The following is a 17,871-nucleotide window of genomic DNA, read 5'->3' as shown; positions in this document are numbered from 1 at the left end:
CTGAAGAAGACTGCAGTACCCTTGAAATAGTATTAGCGGTAACTGACACCGTTTGTAGTTTTTTTTTTCTTACTTTGGTAGAAACAGGTAGTCCAGGAGCTCATTTTAAACAGGGGAACATGTCTACTGTCTATAAGAACAATACATTTGCAGTGAAGTTGAACAACATATTTAGGAGTACTTCTTTTTTTTTGGAGTGAGCTATGTTATGAGATAACATTTTACAATCTGTTCATATTTGTAAAATCCTTGACCTTGCCTACTAATACTTCTGTTGTTTTTAATAATTTATCCAAAGATCTTTTTTTCCTGCACTGTGACTTCTAAACCTGACTGCTTTTTTAATGATTTGTTTTATAATACTTTGTCAGTTTGTATTATACCAATTTTAATCTCTCAACCCCTTCATCTATAGTGGCTACATTAATCTCTTTCTGCTTAATTATTCCAGATCATTTTGGCTAATAATTATTGTAAATACAGTGGGGGTTTTTTTTATTCGTTCCAAATAGCATTGTAGCACAACCTCAAGTGCTCCCAGTATCCCAGTTCGCAATGTATTTCACACCTGTACCTGGCTGGATAACAAAATTGTATCTTCTGTTGTCTGGAATGTTTATATTGAGTAAAACTACTCTACAGTAAAATAAGTACTTTATAAATATTTGTATTTATTTATATTGGATGAATTGGGTGCTCTCCCAAGATCAGGTTAAGCTGTGCAATGAAGGCGAGCCGTGGGTCAGACTGTGGCTGAGATCCCCCAACCCCGGCACACAGTTAGCTCAGCGCTCTTGAGGCTGGAGTGGAAAATGGTGAGAGCCAGGCATTCTCTGGCCACCTGGGCTGCAAGCCCTTCAGCTACTTGTAGGATGGTGATGAGGATTGTACCTTGCCTCCAGTCACTGCTGATGTCTGGGCCATTAACCCTGTGACGTGTTAAAAGTGCTTCTGTAGTGGGCAGGCTTGAAGAGTCTGCCACATCTCCTCATTCACTCGTACAGTAACAGTGAACCAAGACATGAAAGACACACAGCTGGTGCTTCCAAATTGAGTTGGTATATAATTTAAAAAGTCTAAATTTTAAAATTAAAAGAACAAAGAATGTTTTTGATGATGAGAAACACCTGACAATGAGAGCACTTCATATTGGCTGCCCAGGTATGGTTTATCTTGAGTTGTTGTGGTCATGTTTTTTAAGACTCAGGTCAATATGGATGAAAGATTTAAAAATAGCAAGCTTGGTTTCTTCTTAACCAAATAATGCTCTGTAAATAAAGTTGTTATAATAGTAAACATCATTAAAATGTAAATGTAAAATGTCTTGGTTACTTTTTTTCCTAGCTGTATATTACTTGAAAACCTTTACTGCTTCATCTTATGTATTCTAATAGAGTTTGTAGAGTGATCTACAAACTGCAATTCATTTAAAATTTTAAGTCAGTGTTCTTGGTTTTCCAGTCTAGTTTAAGGCAACATTCTCCCACCCTATTAAATCCACTGTACTGGTGAATAGTTCATGAGCCAAAGCAAGTTCCTTTTTATTTTTCTGCTGCCTGAATTTAACTCTGCACTTGCATACACCATTTGCAATATGTTTACCCAGTCTTTAAATTCTTTAGTAAAATAGAATACTTCTGTAGTATTTGCTAATTCTCCTATTTTGATATTGTTTGTACATTTGGCTAATTTGTGAATTATACTAACTTCTAAGTCATTTATGTAATTTAGGAATGGTATTTACATAGTACAGATCCCTGTGGTACTCCACTTCATTCCATTGCGAGAGGGTATGTCTCTTATCTGTGTTTGCAATCAACTAATTCTCAAATTGAACACAGTCCTTTCTCCTATTGCCTAACGCCTGTAATGTTATGAGTAACTTTATCAAAAACCTTCTGAAAATCTAAAGACCATATTCATGTGCTCCGTGAATTTCTGTTACTGTTGTTGCTTGTTAAGAGTATCTTATCAAGTTAGTTAAGCAACACTGTATTTTTCTTTTTACTAAATCCATTTTGACCATTGTTTCCACAACCTAGGAGCTAGGTTTATTGGTTTATAATTACTTGATTCAGTTATGTCACTATTTTTAAAGTTATAGAGATATCTCAAAACAATTAGTCATTTTTTATTCTTTTTGTTAACTAGATAAGTTCCTGTGTGTGCTTTGTTTGCTCTGTTTTTCTAGCTTTTCCCTCTTGCCAAGTCATTAATTTATGACCTACACCATGTTTGAGATTTTGAAAGAATGTGGATCATGTGCATTACTATGTGATAAATGCATTTATCACTCCCATTCTTTATGTATGAGTGCAGGGGGTTTGCACATGCATGATCAGATTCAGACAAAGGTGTGGCAAGGGGCGAGCCAAATTTCTAGGACTGCAGAACGGAATGACTCAGACATGAAGGGTCTTCACACACACAGCCATTGTATTTCAACGGGCAACAGGTGTAGTTTTCAGTGCATTGAAGTTTATTTAGCAGGAGCGTCACTCAGCTCTTATAGAGCTGCAAAGAAAGCAACACCAATGTCTGAATTCTAAGCTAATTATTGGTCCAATCAGTGCTTGTTTTTTTACCGCAAACCTGTGATAAGATCTGTCCATCACTTTTTATTATCCTTTATAATATCAGCCCACCACTGAAGGTTTCCTGAAGGTTTTGCCAAAAGCATTTTTATTTTCTTTTTTGAAGTACCAAGCATTACCAACTGACCTTAATTAGTCAGAGTCTGTGCCATCTGGAAAGTAGATAAACTAATTACAGTGAAGGGTGACTAATTGGACTGACAGTAAAGTACCACAGAAATTAAATTTTTATAGGGTGGAAACTGTTAATATTGCTACAGAGTATATTACTGTTTTAAGTTGTATATAAAGCAACTTTTTTTTTCTGAGGGTGTTCCAGCACTAAATGAATATAGTTAAAAAATAATTTAATAGTCAAAATAAACAGCTGAGCAATTCAGAAATTAAGGTTGGATTTAGTACTGGACTAATACATTTGGATGGTTTGCTTTCATCTTTTCAAAATGGTCCTTACTATGACAGGTACTTTCAAAAGTAATTTATTGGATGGTTTCTTCATGCTTCCATCCTAACAAGAATATTAAAAGCTGAACAGAATGCACTTACTTTTGTTGTGCTGCATCATGATGTTAGGCGTGTACATAGAGCATTGTGCAGCAACAAATTTCATTAGAATCTTAAAGGGCAGTAATCTGTCTCTGCAAAGAACATGCCCATGTAATGGAGAGTATTGTGAGTAACGTATAAATGCAATCGGGTTTAATAAAAAAGCATAAAACAGATCACTGGGTAAAGCACTCTAATAAGCCTAAACAAGGAATAGGCAGTCCTGGTTCTGAAGGATTTTATGGCAATCTTATTTAATATATTGTATATTATGCTCTTATTACTTTGAAACAGGATTCACCAAGTTTGGCTTATTTTCCCACTAATATGGCGCGTGAGCTGGGACTAGGCCATCGTGAGACACGTAGTTTTACTCAACTGATGATGCATCATAATGGTAATCCTGTTCACTACAAGAGGAACTGTAGATTCAGACATTTGGGGTCTGTGCTGGTCCGAGGAGGCAATGGTACTGTATAAAGCTACCGGTTAGGACTGAAGATCTTCAAGACAAAATCCTCCCCAGGATCACAATTGGACACCCTTGGCTTATACTGTCCTGGCTTCATAGACCATCTAAGAACAGCTTAAAGTAAGGTTTGGGGTCTTGTCTTTACAATGCATTTTAAAAGAATAAATGCAGTTATCAGGGCCCTTAATCATGTGTTAATGTAAAAATAATGTTCGACTGACACTCAAGTTCAATATCACTCGCAGGTTCTTCTGTAGTTACCAAATGGCCCAGTTTATGACACATTCCACTCAGTTGTTAATGTGTTGGCTTTTATACTGATGTCACAGCCAAGATTGAAATGCTCCTTTTTAGAGTAACAGAATGAGAAAAAAGACATTCTCATAAAATGAAAAATAAATAGATCCTCTGCTTTAAATTAATCTCTCCTTGCAAAGCACAGTAGATTGTACATTTTTTTACCCCTTTGACCTGCCTGCAGTTATAGGTGCATGATGTGATGAATGGAGACTCTATAACTGTGAGCTGTTAATCACAAAAACCTGCTTCTGTAGACTGCTTTGGTAAGGTGCAACAGAGAAAGTACCCTTTCATTTAGACAAGGTGAACAGACAGTAAAAGTCTCTGTGGTAGCTTAGTAATGTGAACTTATACACATTGTTGATGAACTGGAAACACTGTTCCTGTCCCTCACAGCATTTTATTTGGACCTAGTTAAGCATGTATTAAATGCATAAAATGTATGCTTAGTTCAACATCTCCTAATTAAAATGCCCCCCAAGGTTCCATTTTGCTTAGAAATTTGTAGCATTAAAAAAAACATGCTTTCAATAGCTTTCTTTGGAAAATCTCTTTACATTTTTAAAAAGAAAAGACACCTGAAAGAAGTTATGGTTCATGTGGTTATTACTGTACTGTCAGGACTTATGGTAATTTCACGGGCAATCTTTTTAGCAAGTATTCTGTTTTGCACTGTTGTATGCCACACCACGTGCAGAATTAAAAAGGTGCTCTATGGAACTGTGAAGTCACTTGTACACTGCATTCATTACATTAGAAGTTTTTAATCCAGGGCTTTAGGACTCAGGTGTTGTGAAGATATCTTTCTGCATTCAGTGGCGTACTGCAAGCTCTTGTACAACATGTTCTTTTCAGTGACTCATTGTCAAGCTGCTCAGGGCCAGGATTGTCTCTTTAGATAACCTGGTTGCTAAAAAGAAGATAAGTTGTGAGGCTTCACAAGCAAGAGTGTCCTTTAAAAGCAGGGAATGTTTTTTCCTTCTACCTGTACTTGACGCGCTTGGAAGGTTGCCTACGCTGAGGCCTGTTCATTTAGAAAACAAGCAAAGAAAAAATGTTGTCTGCTGCTGCAAAACTTTCCCGAATGGAACTTTAAGCGAACAGTTATTCTTGCTAAAGGAGAGGAAAACACTACTGCTGGACTGAGTAAATGGAAAGTGTTTTCTGTAGGCTGCATTCCAGACGGAATTATTTTTTCAGTCATGGTGTGCAAGTGCAAAGTCCATGCTTCTCGGATGCATTTCGTTCTGTGGAATTTGTGCGTTGGCTGGCATCCAGGACGCTTGGCCATTGCTTGTTCTGTTAAGCAGGGTTTTTAATAATATAAGCTTATAAGCCTCAGTGACAAGGTCAGCTGGCTTGAGAAACACTTTAAAGGGGAACAAAATAAAACTACCAAAAGTGGCCAACACTGGTCTGCTGGATGAGCTAGTCTCTGCATGCTTATTAATGCAAAAAGTGTCCCGATTGCTGGGAGCCAGGTCTTGAAACAAGGCTGCAGTGTGCATGAGTGAATGGGGGGGGGGGGGGGACTTCAGTTTGGGGGGCGAGTCGGAATCCAGTGTTTGTGACAGTGTTTTAAAGCTTGGTGGGCTGGTTCTTGGGGTTGTGAGCTAATTCATTCAGATAACTTGGTAGTTTATGAATATAATAATTTCAGCTGTGAAATAGCAATTCCAGTGCTGATTTCAGTCTTTATTATAAATGATGGAAAAAGTATTTGTCCTCGTTGAGCGTTAGATGGTCAATTAGGTTTTTATGCAAAGTGCTGGATTGTATCGGGAAAATGTAACACTACATTTTGTAAGTGATCATAGTCTGGATGTTCCATCTTTTCTAGTTTTATGTCCAGATGGTCACAGAGTGTAAAGCCCACAGTTTTTGAGTGCTGACTATACCTACAGCACAGTCTGCAAGGAGGCTTTTAACTCATGGCTCACTGAAATGAATGTCATTATCTCACTAGCGTAACGGGCCCTGGAAATCTGCAAATTCTGTAAAAAATGGGCATTTTGTATTGGTATGTCAGTATAAACACTTAAAATGCATACTGGTTGTTTGGTTTTGGAAGACCAATATGTTGGAGCATTTGTTGGAATGAGTTTTTTAATGGAAGATGATAAAATAAGCTATTTGGGAAGCCAGTGTTTTGTGTGTTATATTTCAGGTTAATCCATTATGCTAACTGATTTTCTTTTTTTCTTCAAGAACAATAGGCATTTATAATGGACTTTAAGATTAATGCATAATAAAGATTTCTGCACTCATTTGTAGAAACTTTGGATAGCAATCAATCCGGATCATTTTTACATGAGTACCTTGAAGTAAATGCGTTACAATTTGATTCAAGTAAATGTCAGACTGTTTGATCAATCATGCCATCATGTGAGAAAGTTGCTTTGATCTGTGCTGACCAACAGCATTATACAGCAGCGCATTTTACTAATGACTCATAACCTGTTTTTCCTGTGCGCTGTAAAAATGTCTTGATGTTGCAAGAATCCTACATGAATATACTCATGCAGTACATTATTTCATCACACGGTTACTAACATAAAATTACTTACACTGTTACAGTAATTCGGAAAGTTGGTTTTTGAGTATCCTAAAATCTGAGGTTTTCACTAAGTGCAGAACTATAAAGGTCCCAAATGGCTAAAGAATGATAAATTATGAGTCGTTGTTTTTTAATTGAACTTTAAACTTTAACATTGAAGTCTACATTCAATGTTGATATGAAAGTCTTTTACCCCTCCTTATGTTCAATACAAACTTGTTAAACATTTTGCACCTATGAATACAACGGTGTTTCTCAAGAAAAGACTTCAGGACTTCTTTTTTCTTTTTCAGTAATCTGTACAGTAATTGTGTTTTCGGTAGTTACCTGGGAAGCACGTGTTGGAAGATTTTATATTGAAAAACGTATCTTTCTACACATGATTGAGGGTTTGTAGAACTTTGTCTGCTTGCTTACAAAGTTTGAAAGGAAGTTGGTTGATAGTAAATTATTTTCGCTGTCTATTGGTATAAACAACTTTTCAAAACCAGTAAAAGCTGCTCTTCTCTGTAGTGTTTTTGGAATAGAAGGTAAAGGCAGTAAACTTATTTTTTCCATTTAGAAGGCTGTTGCAGGCATCGTAGTCTGAAATGATTAAAAGACCCAACCTAAGAGAACTTGTCTTCACCTTCATTTCTCCCTGGGGGTTAGTCAAAGGTAAATGCATTACCTCCTGGCCAGCAGCTCATTAATAATGCAGTGCACTCATATTCCCTGTGTTACACGGGCAGCTACTGTAAATCAGCCAGCTCTCCAGAAAGGTGTATTAATAAGAATATGTTTTAGTGCTGTCCTGCTGATGTCTGTTTCTGTGAATTTACTCCTCTACAGTATGCGGATTGAAATGAGGCTGCCAGATAGGTTGTCTAACAGACTTTACATTTACACAACATACAGTATAACCTGTTTTATTTCCTCTTAGCTTAAAGGTCTGCGGAAATGATCAAAATTTATTCCTGTAATAAAAACAGAATTCAATGTTTAGAAACAAGTTCACATCAGCTCTTTATTGGAGACTAACTAAGGAGTGCATGAATGACCACATTGTTAGAAGTCCACATACTGTGTGTGTTCAGTTTCACATTTCATCTGAAATAAGCATCTAAGGGTCAAGTGAACAGTTGCTTCACTTGGGATATTTAATGGCTACTGATTTACTAAGATCTTGGAGAGGTTCTTCGATCAGTGAGTTAACAATTGCTTGTGTGGGATGGTTTACTTTTCCACCTTTGGCTTGTGATATTTCTTACCTCACTCTAAAAAGCTGATGTAATGGTCTTTCTTTTGAAGATTTTCTTCTGTCGTGGGATTGAGATGTGAAAATGAGAAGAATCCGTAGGGATTGATTTGTCACTACATGTCCCCATTAATGATTTTCACACCTCTTTTAAAGATTGGAACTCCAATGTAATTTATATGCAGATATAATGAAGGGAAACTTTTTAAACTTTCAACTGGAAAAGCAAATGTCACGTGCCATGCAAAGTATTGATATGGTTCGAAATGTCATTGTATTCAGACAGTTTAATTGCAGCGCAGTAATGTAAACACCCTGTAGGTATGAATATAGATCCAAGATGGATCTTGTGTCAAATTTCAAAAGGTGGTCAGGGATTGAGCGCTTCTGCCTTATCTGGGTAGTTTATTCCATCACTGATGATTGAGAATGAAGTCCTCTGGAAGATAAAAAAGCAGAAAAGAGGAATGAAATATTTGCCAAAAGAGCAGGAAGTGGAGAGGACAGTAGGGGGAAGTCTCTGATTTTGAATTGGATGCAATAGGTGGCCCTAGTGTAAAGCAGTACATGTGCAAAGCTGAGAAGAGAAACGAAGAGGTGAGCCACAGATTGCTGGATGTGCTGCAGTGGGCGGGTGTCATTGGCAGGGAGTCTGGCCAAAAGGGAATTATAATAGTATTAGCAGGAAACTCCCAAGGCTAATAGTTCTGTAGAACAGGTTGATATATAGGCAGATTTTGCAAACGTTATTTAAGAAGCAATATCAGGAATCTAGAGAAAGAAAGGTAGGGGACACAGGACAAGACTTTGGGACACAAGTCTCACTAGAAGTCGTAGTATATGCAAGTATATGTTATAAAGGTCTTGATTAGTAGATGGCGGGATAATAGTTATCCAATCTTAAGGGTAGCAAAGCAGTCAAGAATGAAGAAAGAGGAAGCAGCATGAGCTTGGTAAAGAATCCATAATGTAGAGGTGAGTACTTTGTCTACTGTGCCAAGCAAATGCCAGATGAGAGAATCAAGATGCATTAGGAGAGGAGAGAGTTTGAGGTCTACCACATGCTTAAAATATTTGGAAGATGGGGGACTAGGCTGTTTTTTAAGAGGTGATGCAAACCTGTTTCAAATGAATGAAAATGAGTTAAATCAGTACAAAAGTACAGGAATATTAAAGAAAGGGGAAGAAGAGGGAAGCAGATGAGAGACTTGTTTTGAAGAGATGAGTGGGAAGAGGATACTGATTTCAAGTGATAGTTCTGGTGGAAGGAGGAAGTGTCTGAGTCAGAGAAGGGTTTGAAGGAGGGCGCACCAGTGAGAGAAATAGGAGCAAGTGGGTAGTGAGTAGGCTGAGGGTGTGGGTTAGTGATTGAGGGAGGAGTTGGAATTTTGGAAGTTTGGGAAATTTTGTAGCTTGTGAATGTCAGAGATTTTAGAGGAGATAGTCATCAGATAAGACAGAGGAGAAAAGCTCACAAAGATTGTTGATTATAGGACTGGATTCAGAAATTTGTCAGAGGCAAGTGCTGAATAGGCAAATGAAGGTTGATAAAGAGTGATTGATATCCCAGATTGGTAGTATAGATCTTTTCTTTTCACATGAGTGCAGCTCAGTTCTGGCTTAGGAATGTGAAAGGGAAGACTGGACAGGGTGAGAAGTGAGTGGACAGAGGGTGTCAAGGGAGTAAAAGGAGATAAGACTATGCAGGTACTGTAGGTGAGTTCATATTCTATTAAGGGAGCAGCTAGAATACTAAGATGTTGAAGAATTAACAGAATAGACAGACAGAGGAAGGGAAGAAGGTTAGTCCTTGAAGAAGATGAGACCCAACTTTTGTGAGCAGGGGCAGACAGACAGAGAGGGAGAAGTCGAGAGTGCGCAAAAGGGGATGTAGCCCAACATAGGAAGTGTTTGGAAAGGTGGAAATCGCCAAGCAAGATCCCCATGTGTAGAGGGAGAGGGGAGGGAAGTCATCTGTCAACAAAGGAAATAAGAGAACATAGCAGCAGAGTACAAGGCTAAAAGGCGAAGTTAAATGAGTTTACTTAAGATATGAAATTTGAATGTGACAAGAGAAAGAGGGACAGGGGGGAGGATTTGAAGGAGAACAGCGATGAAGGAGAGAGCAGCATTCTAATGGGACTGCTCCATCCAAGGAGCTGAGGGAAGTCAGGACACAGAGGAGGGGACTGCTGGAGTGGTCCATATTTTTAGGGTAGCTTATGGTTTTAACAGATTTATATATAGGAACCAACACCAGTACATGCATTGGATTCCCTAGTTCATTGTGCGAAGTGTCAGATCTTAATTCTTGATGGTATTATAAACTGAAACTTTGTTTAAAGCTGGTAAAGTATTGTAACATACTGTTGCTGTACCATGTTCATCATATGTTTTTTCAATATATTTTCTGTAAAAGGAAACAGAACTACATGTATATTTAATTGTGGAATAGAATAAATGGTATAGGTATATACAAGATTTTGGACAGTAAAGCACACAGTGAACATAGATTTTTTTAAAAATTAATTTTAAATCCCCAAAAATTAATCTAAATTTATCAAAGGAAAGTTATACATATGTGCTCACAGTTAATACTTAAAGTCCTCCGTGTGCGTACCATTTAAAACAGTACTTGTCATTACTTTTATCTTAACTAAGGATCTCATTACAAGTACTCAACTTAAAAAAATGATTGAGCTAGGTTTTATAATGTGATTAAGAATTGTTTGGCTTGATTTTTGTGCTGACGTCATAATATAAATTCTGCTAAATAATTCTGCACTTAATGACAGGCAATCTGGAAAGCTTTTCTTGAAGCACTCATTGTAACGTTGCTGGTACTTGACTTTTTTTTTTCCATCCTTAATTAACCGCTAGGGAGATGACTCAAATTGGGTTTGAATGAGACCGTAAGATCTGTAGAGGACAGAACTGAAGTTGTGTGATGAATGAGCTGTGTCACTGGGAATGAGATCAGAGAATATATGTGCGTTTGTTGAAAACACAGTTGTTCTAGTCCATGAAAATTGGTTTTGCAGCTTACAGAAAAACCTCTTTTTTTATGCATAGGGAATAAAGTTCCATGTTTAACCATGAAGTGTTTGACCAGGTTTCTGTAACAAAAGATTCTGTGTTTATGGTACTTCAATTTTTACATCCATACTTTTCCATTTAAATGGTGTTCTGTTAAATTGGTTCGTATGATCAAAATGCGTATATGCAACTGCGTCCCTTCATCCCAATGTGTAGTGGGAGCTTATCATCAGAAAATGCCTTGTTCCAGGTTTTGTACTCTACGCAGGAGCAGAAAGAAGTGATTGAAGAATTACTAATCATTTTTAAGGAATCCTGCTATGTAATAAGATTCCTCAGCTTGCCTTAAAAGTGTTCCTTTTCTCTGTCTGTTGCGCAGGCGGCTTGTCCACAGTGATGACCTCCAGGCTTCGCGTGTTAGGCGGGAGGATCAGCAACATACGGGTATCGGAGCTGCCAAAGGACAAGAGTACGTCAGAGGTCATCTGCAATGTGCACTTCCTGGATGGCACTGTCCAGAGCTTCAAAATCAGTGTAAGTGCCTCAGCTCCAGCCTTCACAATTCACCTGGAAAAACTGATCTGACTATGGGTGGGGAGATGATGAGGATTGGAACTTTGTTATACCAGTGTAACCCAGTTTCTTGGGGATCATTTAATCTCTAAATCTCTCTTTGTCATTCGTTTTATAACAAGTCCTACGATAACAGCAAATCGCCATCTTGGTCTTGTTTGATGAGGTAATTAAAAATGATCTTATTGGTCAGTGAAAAAGTATCAATTATAGTTCTATTGATCCTGGATTTGGAGGCAATTTGAGTGCATTTTAAACTTGATCTGTGTGACTTGAAACCTTGAGGACAGCATGGTACGGTCTTCACACGAACCAGCTACCCATTTTTGCAGAAGACAGGCTCAGTTTGGTAGCTGCAATGTAGAGCTGGATGCAGTTACGAAAGTGAATTGCTGTTCTCTAATTTAGCTATAATAGCCTGCTTTAATAAGATATTGCTGCTTTATTTGTTCTTTGCTATTTCTTCTGCTCAACACATTTGAATTTAAGGATGTTCAAGTAGTTTGTTTTGTTATCCCGATTTCATATTGACCCTAATGTTATGTGTACTGAGAGAGTACCTCTGACTTGATCTTTTTTAAGGCTTGAGAGCTGTTACAAATTTTAATTTGCTCTAATCTGTTAGAAAAGGTATGTTTTTGCTTGGTTCCAACATTATAACACCTTTACTCACTACTTTCATCACATAAATCATGTTTAAAACCTCTTACTCACATGGCAAAGATTTAAAAGCTTTATTGCTGTAAACCCAACCGAAATTTACACCCATCCCCTCCAGCAAATCTTTCCTTTTTCCACCGTCTCCTGTTCAATTCTCACATGGTTAATGGATTGATTAATGGCTCCATAGCAGTAAAAGTTAAATTGTTTATGATGCAAAAAAACTGGTTTACATTACAGGGAGTTTCTATGATCAATTACTTGGGTGCAACATGTAGGTTGTGTGGATTTTGCAAAGATTTGCCCAGTGGTTTTCTTTTCTGTTTAATTTTGATAAACTATCTAATTCTCATAACATGACATTTTCATTACTTCTTAAATCTTTATGCCATAACTGACTTAAACCCTGCTAATCTTGAAATTGGAGTGTCTTATGACAAGAAAGCTGGTGGAAATGTTAATGTTGCAGCTTCTGGGTCAGATGCCTAGAGCAGCATGCTAAAGGTCACTTCAGTGTTATTATTCAACTATGTAGGCTGGACTGGAGATGGGATTATGGAAATGGGAATCTATCCCACACCAGTGCACAAAATTCTAAAGACTTAGTAGTGTGTCTTGCTTCATTTCAGATGTTACATGCCGAGACTTAGCAACTGTTGTGCAAAAAGTCATCTTTAAATCTTTTAGTAATGTACTCAAGTTCAAAAGAAGCAAGGATTTTCACACTATGGCTTCTCTATACCGACACTCTACAGACATTTCTGAGAGTTTTAAGTGTCAGATTTGAATTGACAAATGGATGCAAGGTTTTGAATTTGTCAGAGCTTTCAAGGAGTCTGCTAAACACTGCCTCCTTGTGGTTGTCAGAGGTTCTGAAGCTCTTTATGGTATTACTTGTAAATTAAGCCTTTGTGTAGATTGAAAATAAAAAGACACTCTGACAATGCAAGCCAGAGCAGATGTGATGGCACCAAGGATACCGTTGTCTCACTTGCTATATTGGTCGATATGAAGTTCTTGAAACTGGTATGTTTGCATGTTTTTTTCTAATTTGTCTTTCGAATGTGTGTTCGAATGTGTATTGTTGGTGTTCAATATTTTTATTAAGTAACACGACATACAAAACAATTATCATGCAAATTTGAATACCAGGTTTGTGTGAGCCAGAAACAAAATCTTTAACGTCCTTTGTCACCATAGACATTGGTAGGTAGCTGGATCTGTATGGATGTATGAATATAGTATGTATCTACACATCTACCTCCGGGCAACATGAATCCTCAAAACAAAGAAATAAACTTCATATCTAGACATATTTAAATTGTCTATATTTCTATAGTGGGACAGCACAGTGGTGCACTAGTTAACACTGCTTGGGCCCTGGGTTCAAGACCGGATCTGGGGTGCTATCTGCATGGAGCTTGTATAGTGATGCAAGATCTGTGATAGGAAAACTGCTTCTACCTGGAAGTAAACGGGAAAAAATATCGGGGAATTGATCATTCCTAGAGGCAAGGTGGTACAGTGGTTAGCATTGGCTGCCTCGAGGTACTGGGGCCCTAGGTTTAATTCTGGACCTGGGGTGCAATCTTGATGGAGTTTATACAGTATGTATTCCCTGTAAAGGAACAAGTAAAGGTTTAGTCCTTGCTGAAAAGAGAAGAATAGAAACACAATGTTTTGTCTGTGTGGGTGTTCTTCTGTTTTTGTCCCCACAGTCCAAAGATAAACTGGTAGGGAAGTTGGCTTCTGGGAAAACTGGCCATGGTGTGCGTGTGCATCTGTGTGTGCCCTTCAAGGGATTGGCGTCCCGTCCAGAGTGTATCCTGCCATGTGCCTGTTGCTTGCTGGGATTGGCTCAGGCTCCCTGGCTCCCCTGAAATAAAGTATAAAGTGAATGGTTGGATATTTATATAGATTCAACTAATAAAGATAAATTTATATAATGGAGTACTTCAGTCAATTTTAGTTAAAATACAAAACATCAGATATTATTTAATTTGGCTTGTAAGATTTTCTTTTATTTGAAAAGTCATGTTTCCACGTGCTTTCTTTAAATTGCAAGTAGTTTCTGTAATTTGTGGCACAGTGTGAAAATCTTGCTCTGCTAAGACAGTTCTCTGATTGGGCACTGAAGGTCAGGGAGCAGCCACTGTCGGCAGAACTATTCAGCAGCACTATAACTGCTTATTATCTTTATAATGAGCACATGCAACACAATTCAATCTGTCCTGGTAACCTGTCCTTGGTTGCTCAGAGAAAATTGGGGTTTCTGTTAAAACATTTTTTGCTTACAATATATATGTCACCACATATGACACTCACACTGACAGTGATGGGGGAATGTTTTATTCAACTTGTATAAAACAAAAAATAAAGCCTTAAACCAGCCCTTTGTTTTAACTTTGTTTAAACAGTATTATGAATGCTGATTTTGCCCATTATATTTTCCATCGTGAACATTTTTCCTTTCTTCAGGGTCTGCAGGAGTTCTGAGACGTCCATTTGAGACCAACTGATTGTGTGAGAAAATGCATTTAGTCATTCTCACACATGCAGCTGTCTAGAGGGTGATAATACCCAGAGACAGCTACTGTGCTTTGAGAAGCAAAAGAATAAAGTCAGGTTTACGAAGTCGGCAGTGTGATGGTATAAAGTTTCACTTTGGAATGAAGTGGTCAGATAGCACCTGCTTTATCTTAGAAGTGACCTTATAGACTCCTTGGTGGACAGGGGAAAGGCTACAGTCACAGGTGGTGTAGGTTTCCTTGGACAGACATGACCAAAACCATTTTTGCAGTGCAAATAGCTCTAATAGCTTTAATTTCTGTTAGTTTAGTGGAAAATAGAATTCCATTTGCCTCTGTAGTTATCCCCAATAAAATTTGACTTTCAGTGTTCTTAAGCAGGAAAATTGCATTACTGGAACATTTTTTTCTGGAGTCTTTAGAAGAGTAAGAACGTATAAATGAAAGTTTAATTCCTATTTTCTAACATTTGTTAGAAGTGAGCTTCATGCCTCTTGTATACTGTACTAAATTCATTATTTTTACACACAATGATCCTGTGCTTTCTACTCACCTCAAATTTTAGTGATGTGCTTGAAGCCTGCCAAAACAATGTGCTTTAAAATGGTTTTGTAGAGAAAAGAATAAAGTTGTTTTTCTCCGAGATTTAAACCTGTCTACAAATGCATGAAAAAAGATTTTATTTTGGGCTGAATTGTCTGCATTTACAAAGTACGTTCTGACATGCTGTCACCAGAATAACAACATTTTGTAATAGCTTTAGAATGCACTTGAGGATCAGAATTTAGTATAGGATTGTGTGACATTAATAGAGGCCTGTATCCCTCTCAAATCCCATGAATCTCAATTTTCAGTGTCAAGGTTTTTTTTTGCTGTTATTTGATAAGGGACTCACATTCATATTATGATACAATAAACAAATTCCTAATAATGTTATGTTAGAATGATCTTTTTTAAAAAAGAATACTGTAGAACTGTTGGATTTTAGAATCTTTTCACCAGATTTCAAATGGTTTATTTTTGGTGAGAATAACAAATTATTCAGGAGCTGGGTGAAATAAATGAAATTATTGGATTTTAACTGGTATGTTTGACTGTATTTGAGCAGTGATTGAGAAAATGTTGAGTCTGTATCATGTGCACTGTTGCAGCTGGTTCACTGATGCACTTTATCCCAGTTCAGTTCAGTCTTGCACTAGCATTGTAATGAACTGTGTGGCAAGTTTCAGAATGACTGTGCATTCATTAGAAGTATCAGCTGCCCTGCTTTCATGGCAATGGAGGGCATAGGGAAGCAAGCACAGCACTGCAGTCCTGTACATTTAGATTACAGTGTAAAAACAAGACACAGGACTCTGGCACATACTGCAAAAATTGTATGCACCATAAAGCATAATTACTTTCCCCCAGAAAATAAGTACAGAAAACGCTAAATTCAGTAATGGATGCATTTTTTACATTTCTTTTATAGAAGTGAGAGCTGTCTGTCCTTTATGGGGGGGGGGGGGGAGTTCAGATCTAAACATGAAACAAAACTGAAATGTCTTAAGCCCCAAAACACTCAACACTACAATAGCTGCTCATACTGTAGGTCTCATGTTACTTTATACAAAGAAACAGACCGTGCAAAAGGTGACAGGGTGTAGCATAACATACCATTATTTTAATCTTTCCTGTTCCCTTTTTTTGAGTGAGTGTGCTCTGCCCTCACGGTTGGAGTGCAGTGTTCCTGAAAGGGCTTGTTTGTGTTTGATTCAGCGCTCCTCCTATCAAGGGGGGTGGGAGTGGGGTGGAGGGTCCGCAGTTTTCCCACACGTCTAAACCAGTCCTAGCTTCAACAGGGCTCCAAAAATAGTTCCTCTGAGAGGCGTTTAAAAGCAGCTGTGGGCCTTGTCACCTTAATTGTACAGAATGCATGGTTACAGAGATAAAATGAGTTATCCTGGGATGGAGAGACTTAGGAAGTTTAAGGCGGTTTGTATCAAATGAGACTCCCAGCTGCTTAGATGTGTAACGAGGTGGACTTCTGGATTTGGGTTACTGAGATACTTCACTGCTATGAAAGAGAGCTGAATGAATATTGGATTTCAGCTGGAGAATCTGGGCAATCATGCTTTTCGGCATCAAGAATGCTCTAGGCCAACTATCCTTGACTCAGTCCTTCATTATTGATGATATGGCTTTTTTAGCATACATTTTGTATTTCGATTTGGAAAGCGGTTCCACTAGCAGCATTTTCATTCACTGCTTTATGCAGTGTTAAATGAAATGGAATAAGAGACTAGCTGTAGCACTAAGTACCCGAGTCATAAAACACGATTCAGCAAGATGATTAGCTTTCAGCTTGTCCTAGAGCATATGCTGGATGCACAGTACAATCATTTTAGGACTTGTTGTATTCTCCGTCTTATTCAAAAACCAAATCTTTTTTTGTAAAAGTTATATTAAAATTTAATGCATAAATGCCAGTGTTCTGTGAGTAAACTGTTTCAGTTGACCGGGCTTGTACCAAAGCCCTTTTGTGTTCTGATACTTTATTTATGAGTTTCTCTGTTTCCTTGGCATGAGGAATATCACAGAAGGGACAAATGTATTGCATGTCGTTGTATATGTTGTGGACAAACATATTCGCATGTCTGAGAAATAGCACCTCACAGTAACTGTCAGAGCCTTGTGACCAAACCATTCATAGTAGTAGCTATGTAGTAGGAGCTATGTAGTAGTAGCTACTACTATTCATCAGTAGCTGAGTACACAACTTGACAACAGATGGATTGTTTTAACCTGTTTTCCCCCAATATGGGACATCAAGGCATCCTATTTGAAGGAATACCACACTACTCCGATACTCAGCTTTTAAATTGTATGAAAAAGCAGTTGTCATGCATAATTGATATGCGATGAGAGTCAATCATCTATACTGGAGGGTAACGTGGTGGAACCATGAATCAGTTGTCTTTTGAAACTTTGAAAGGATATGAATGGTTAGTAGTAAATTAATAGCTTGGCAAGCTTTGGGCTGCTAAATGTGAACTGTAAAGAGTAGGAGATTGATTGCTCATCAAAATACAAGCCTTTCTGTAGGTTTGCCCTGTCAGAGTCTTTTCCTGCTGCTTATGTGTATAATGTTTGAAGCAATAATGTGTTGCACCTTTTGAGTTAAGCTGAATGTCCAGATTGCAAAATCCTTCTTTGGTCATTCTTGCAAAGAATAAGGCAAAGTATGGATCTCCCCTCTCTTGTAATTGTGGAGTTTTTTTAGTTTATATAATTGATGCTTTACAGTATGTCTAATGTACAGTATATATTCTTAATAGAAGATCAAGTTAGTTCAAGAACGAAGATGTTTCTTGAAAAATGATTTAACC

The 17,871-nt window shown here is 37.7% G+C and overlaps 1 protein-coding gene across 3 annotated transcripts in view; it reads left to right on the top strand.

Moving 5' to 3' along the window:
- The window catches only part of ptpn3 (protein tyrosine phosphatase non-receptor type 3), a 133,891-nt gene that overhangs the window by 35,990 nt on the left and 80,030 nt on the right, over positions 1–17,871 (top strand). For all 3 annotated transcript variants that reach the window (XM_069195012.1, XM_006635729.3, XM_069195014.1), the window contains exon 2: positions 11,122–11,276. In XM_069195012.1, the coding sequence (XP_069051113.1) occupies positions 11,122–11,276 (155 nt within the window). The remainder of the gene's footprint in view (positions 1–11,121; positions 11,277–17,871) is intronic.

Source organism: Lepisosteus oculatus, chromosome 10 (assembly GCF_040954835.1).
Source record: "Lepisosteus oculatus isolate fLepOcu1 chromosome 10, fLepOcu1.hap2, whole genome shotgun sequence".
Taxonomy (NCBI): Eukaryota; Metazoa; Chordata; class Actinopteri; order Semionotiformes; family Lepisosteidae; genus Lepisosteus; species Lepisosteus oculatus.
Note: the sequence above shows the minus strand (reverse complement) of the source record. Positions and strands in the feature narration are given on the sequence as shown.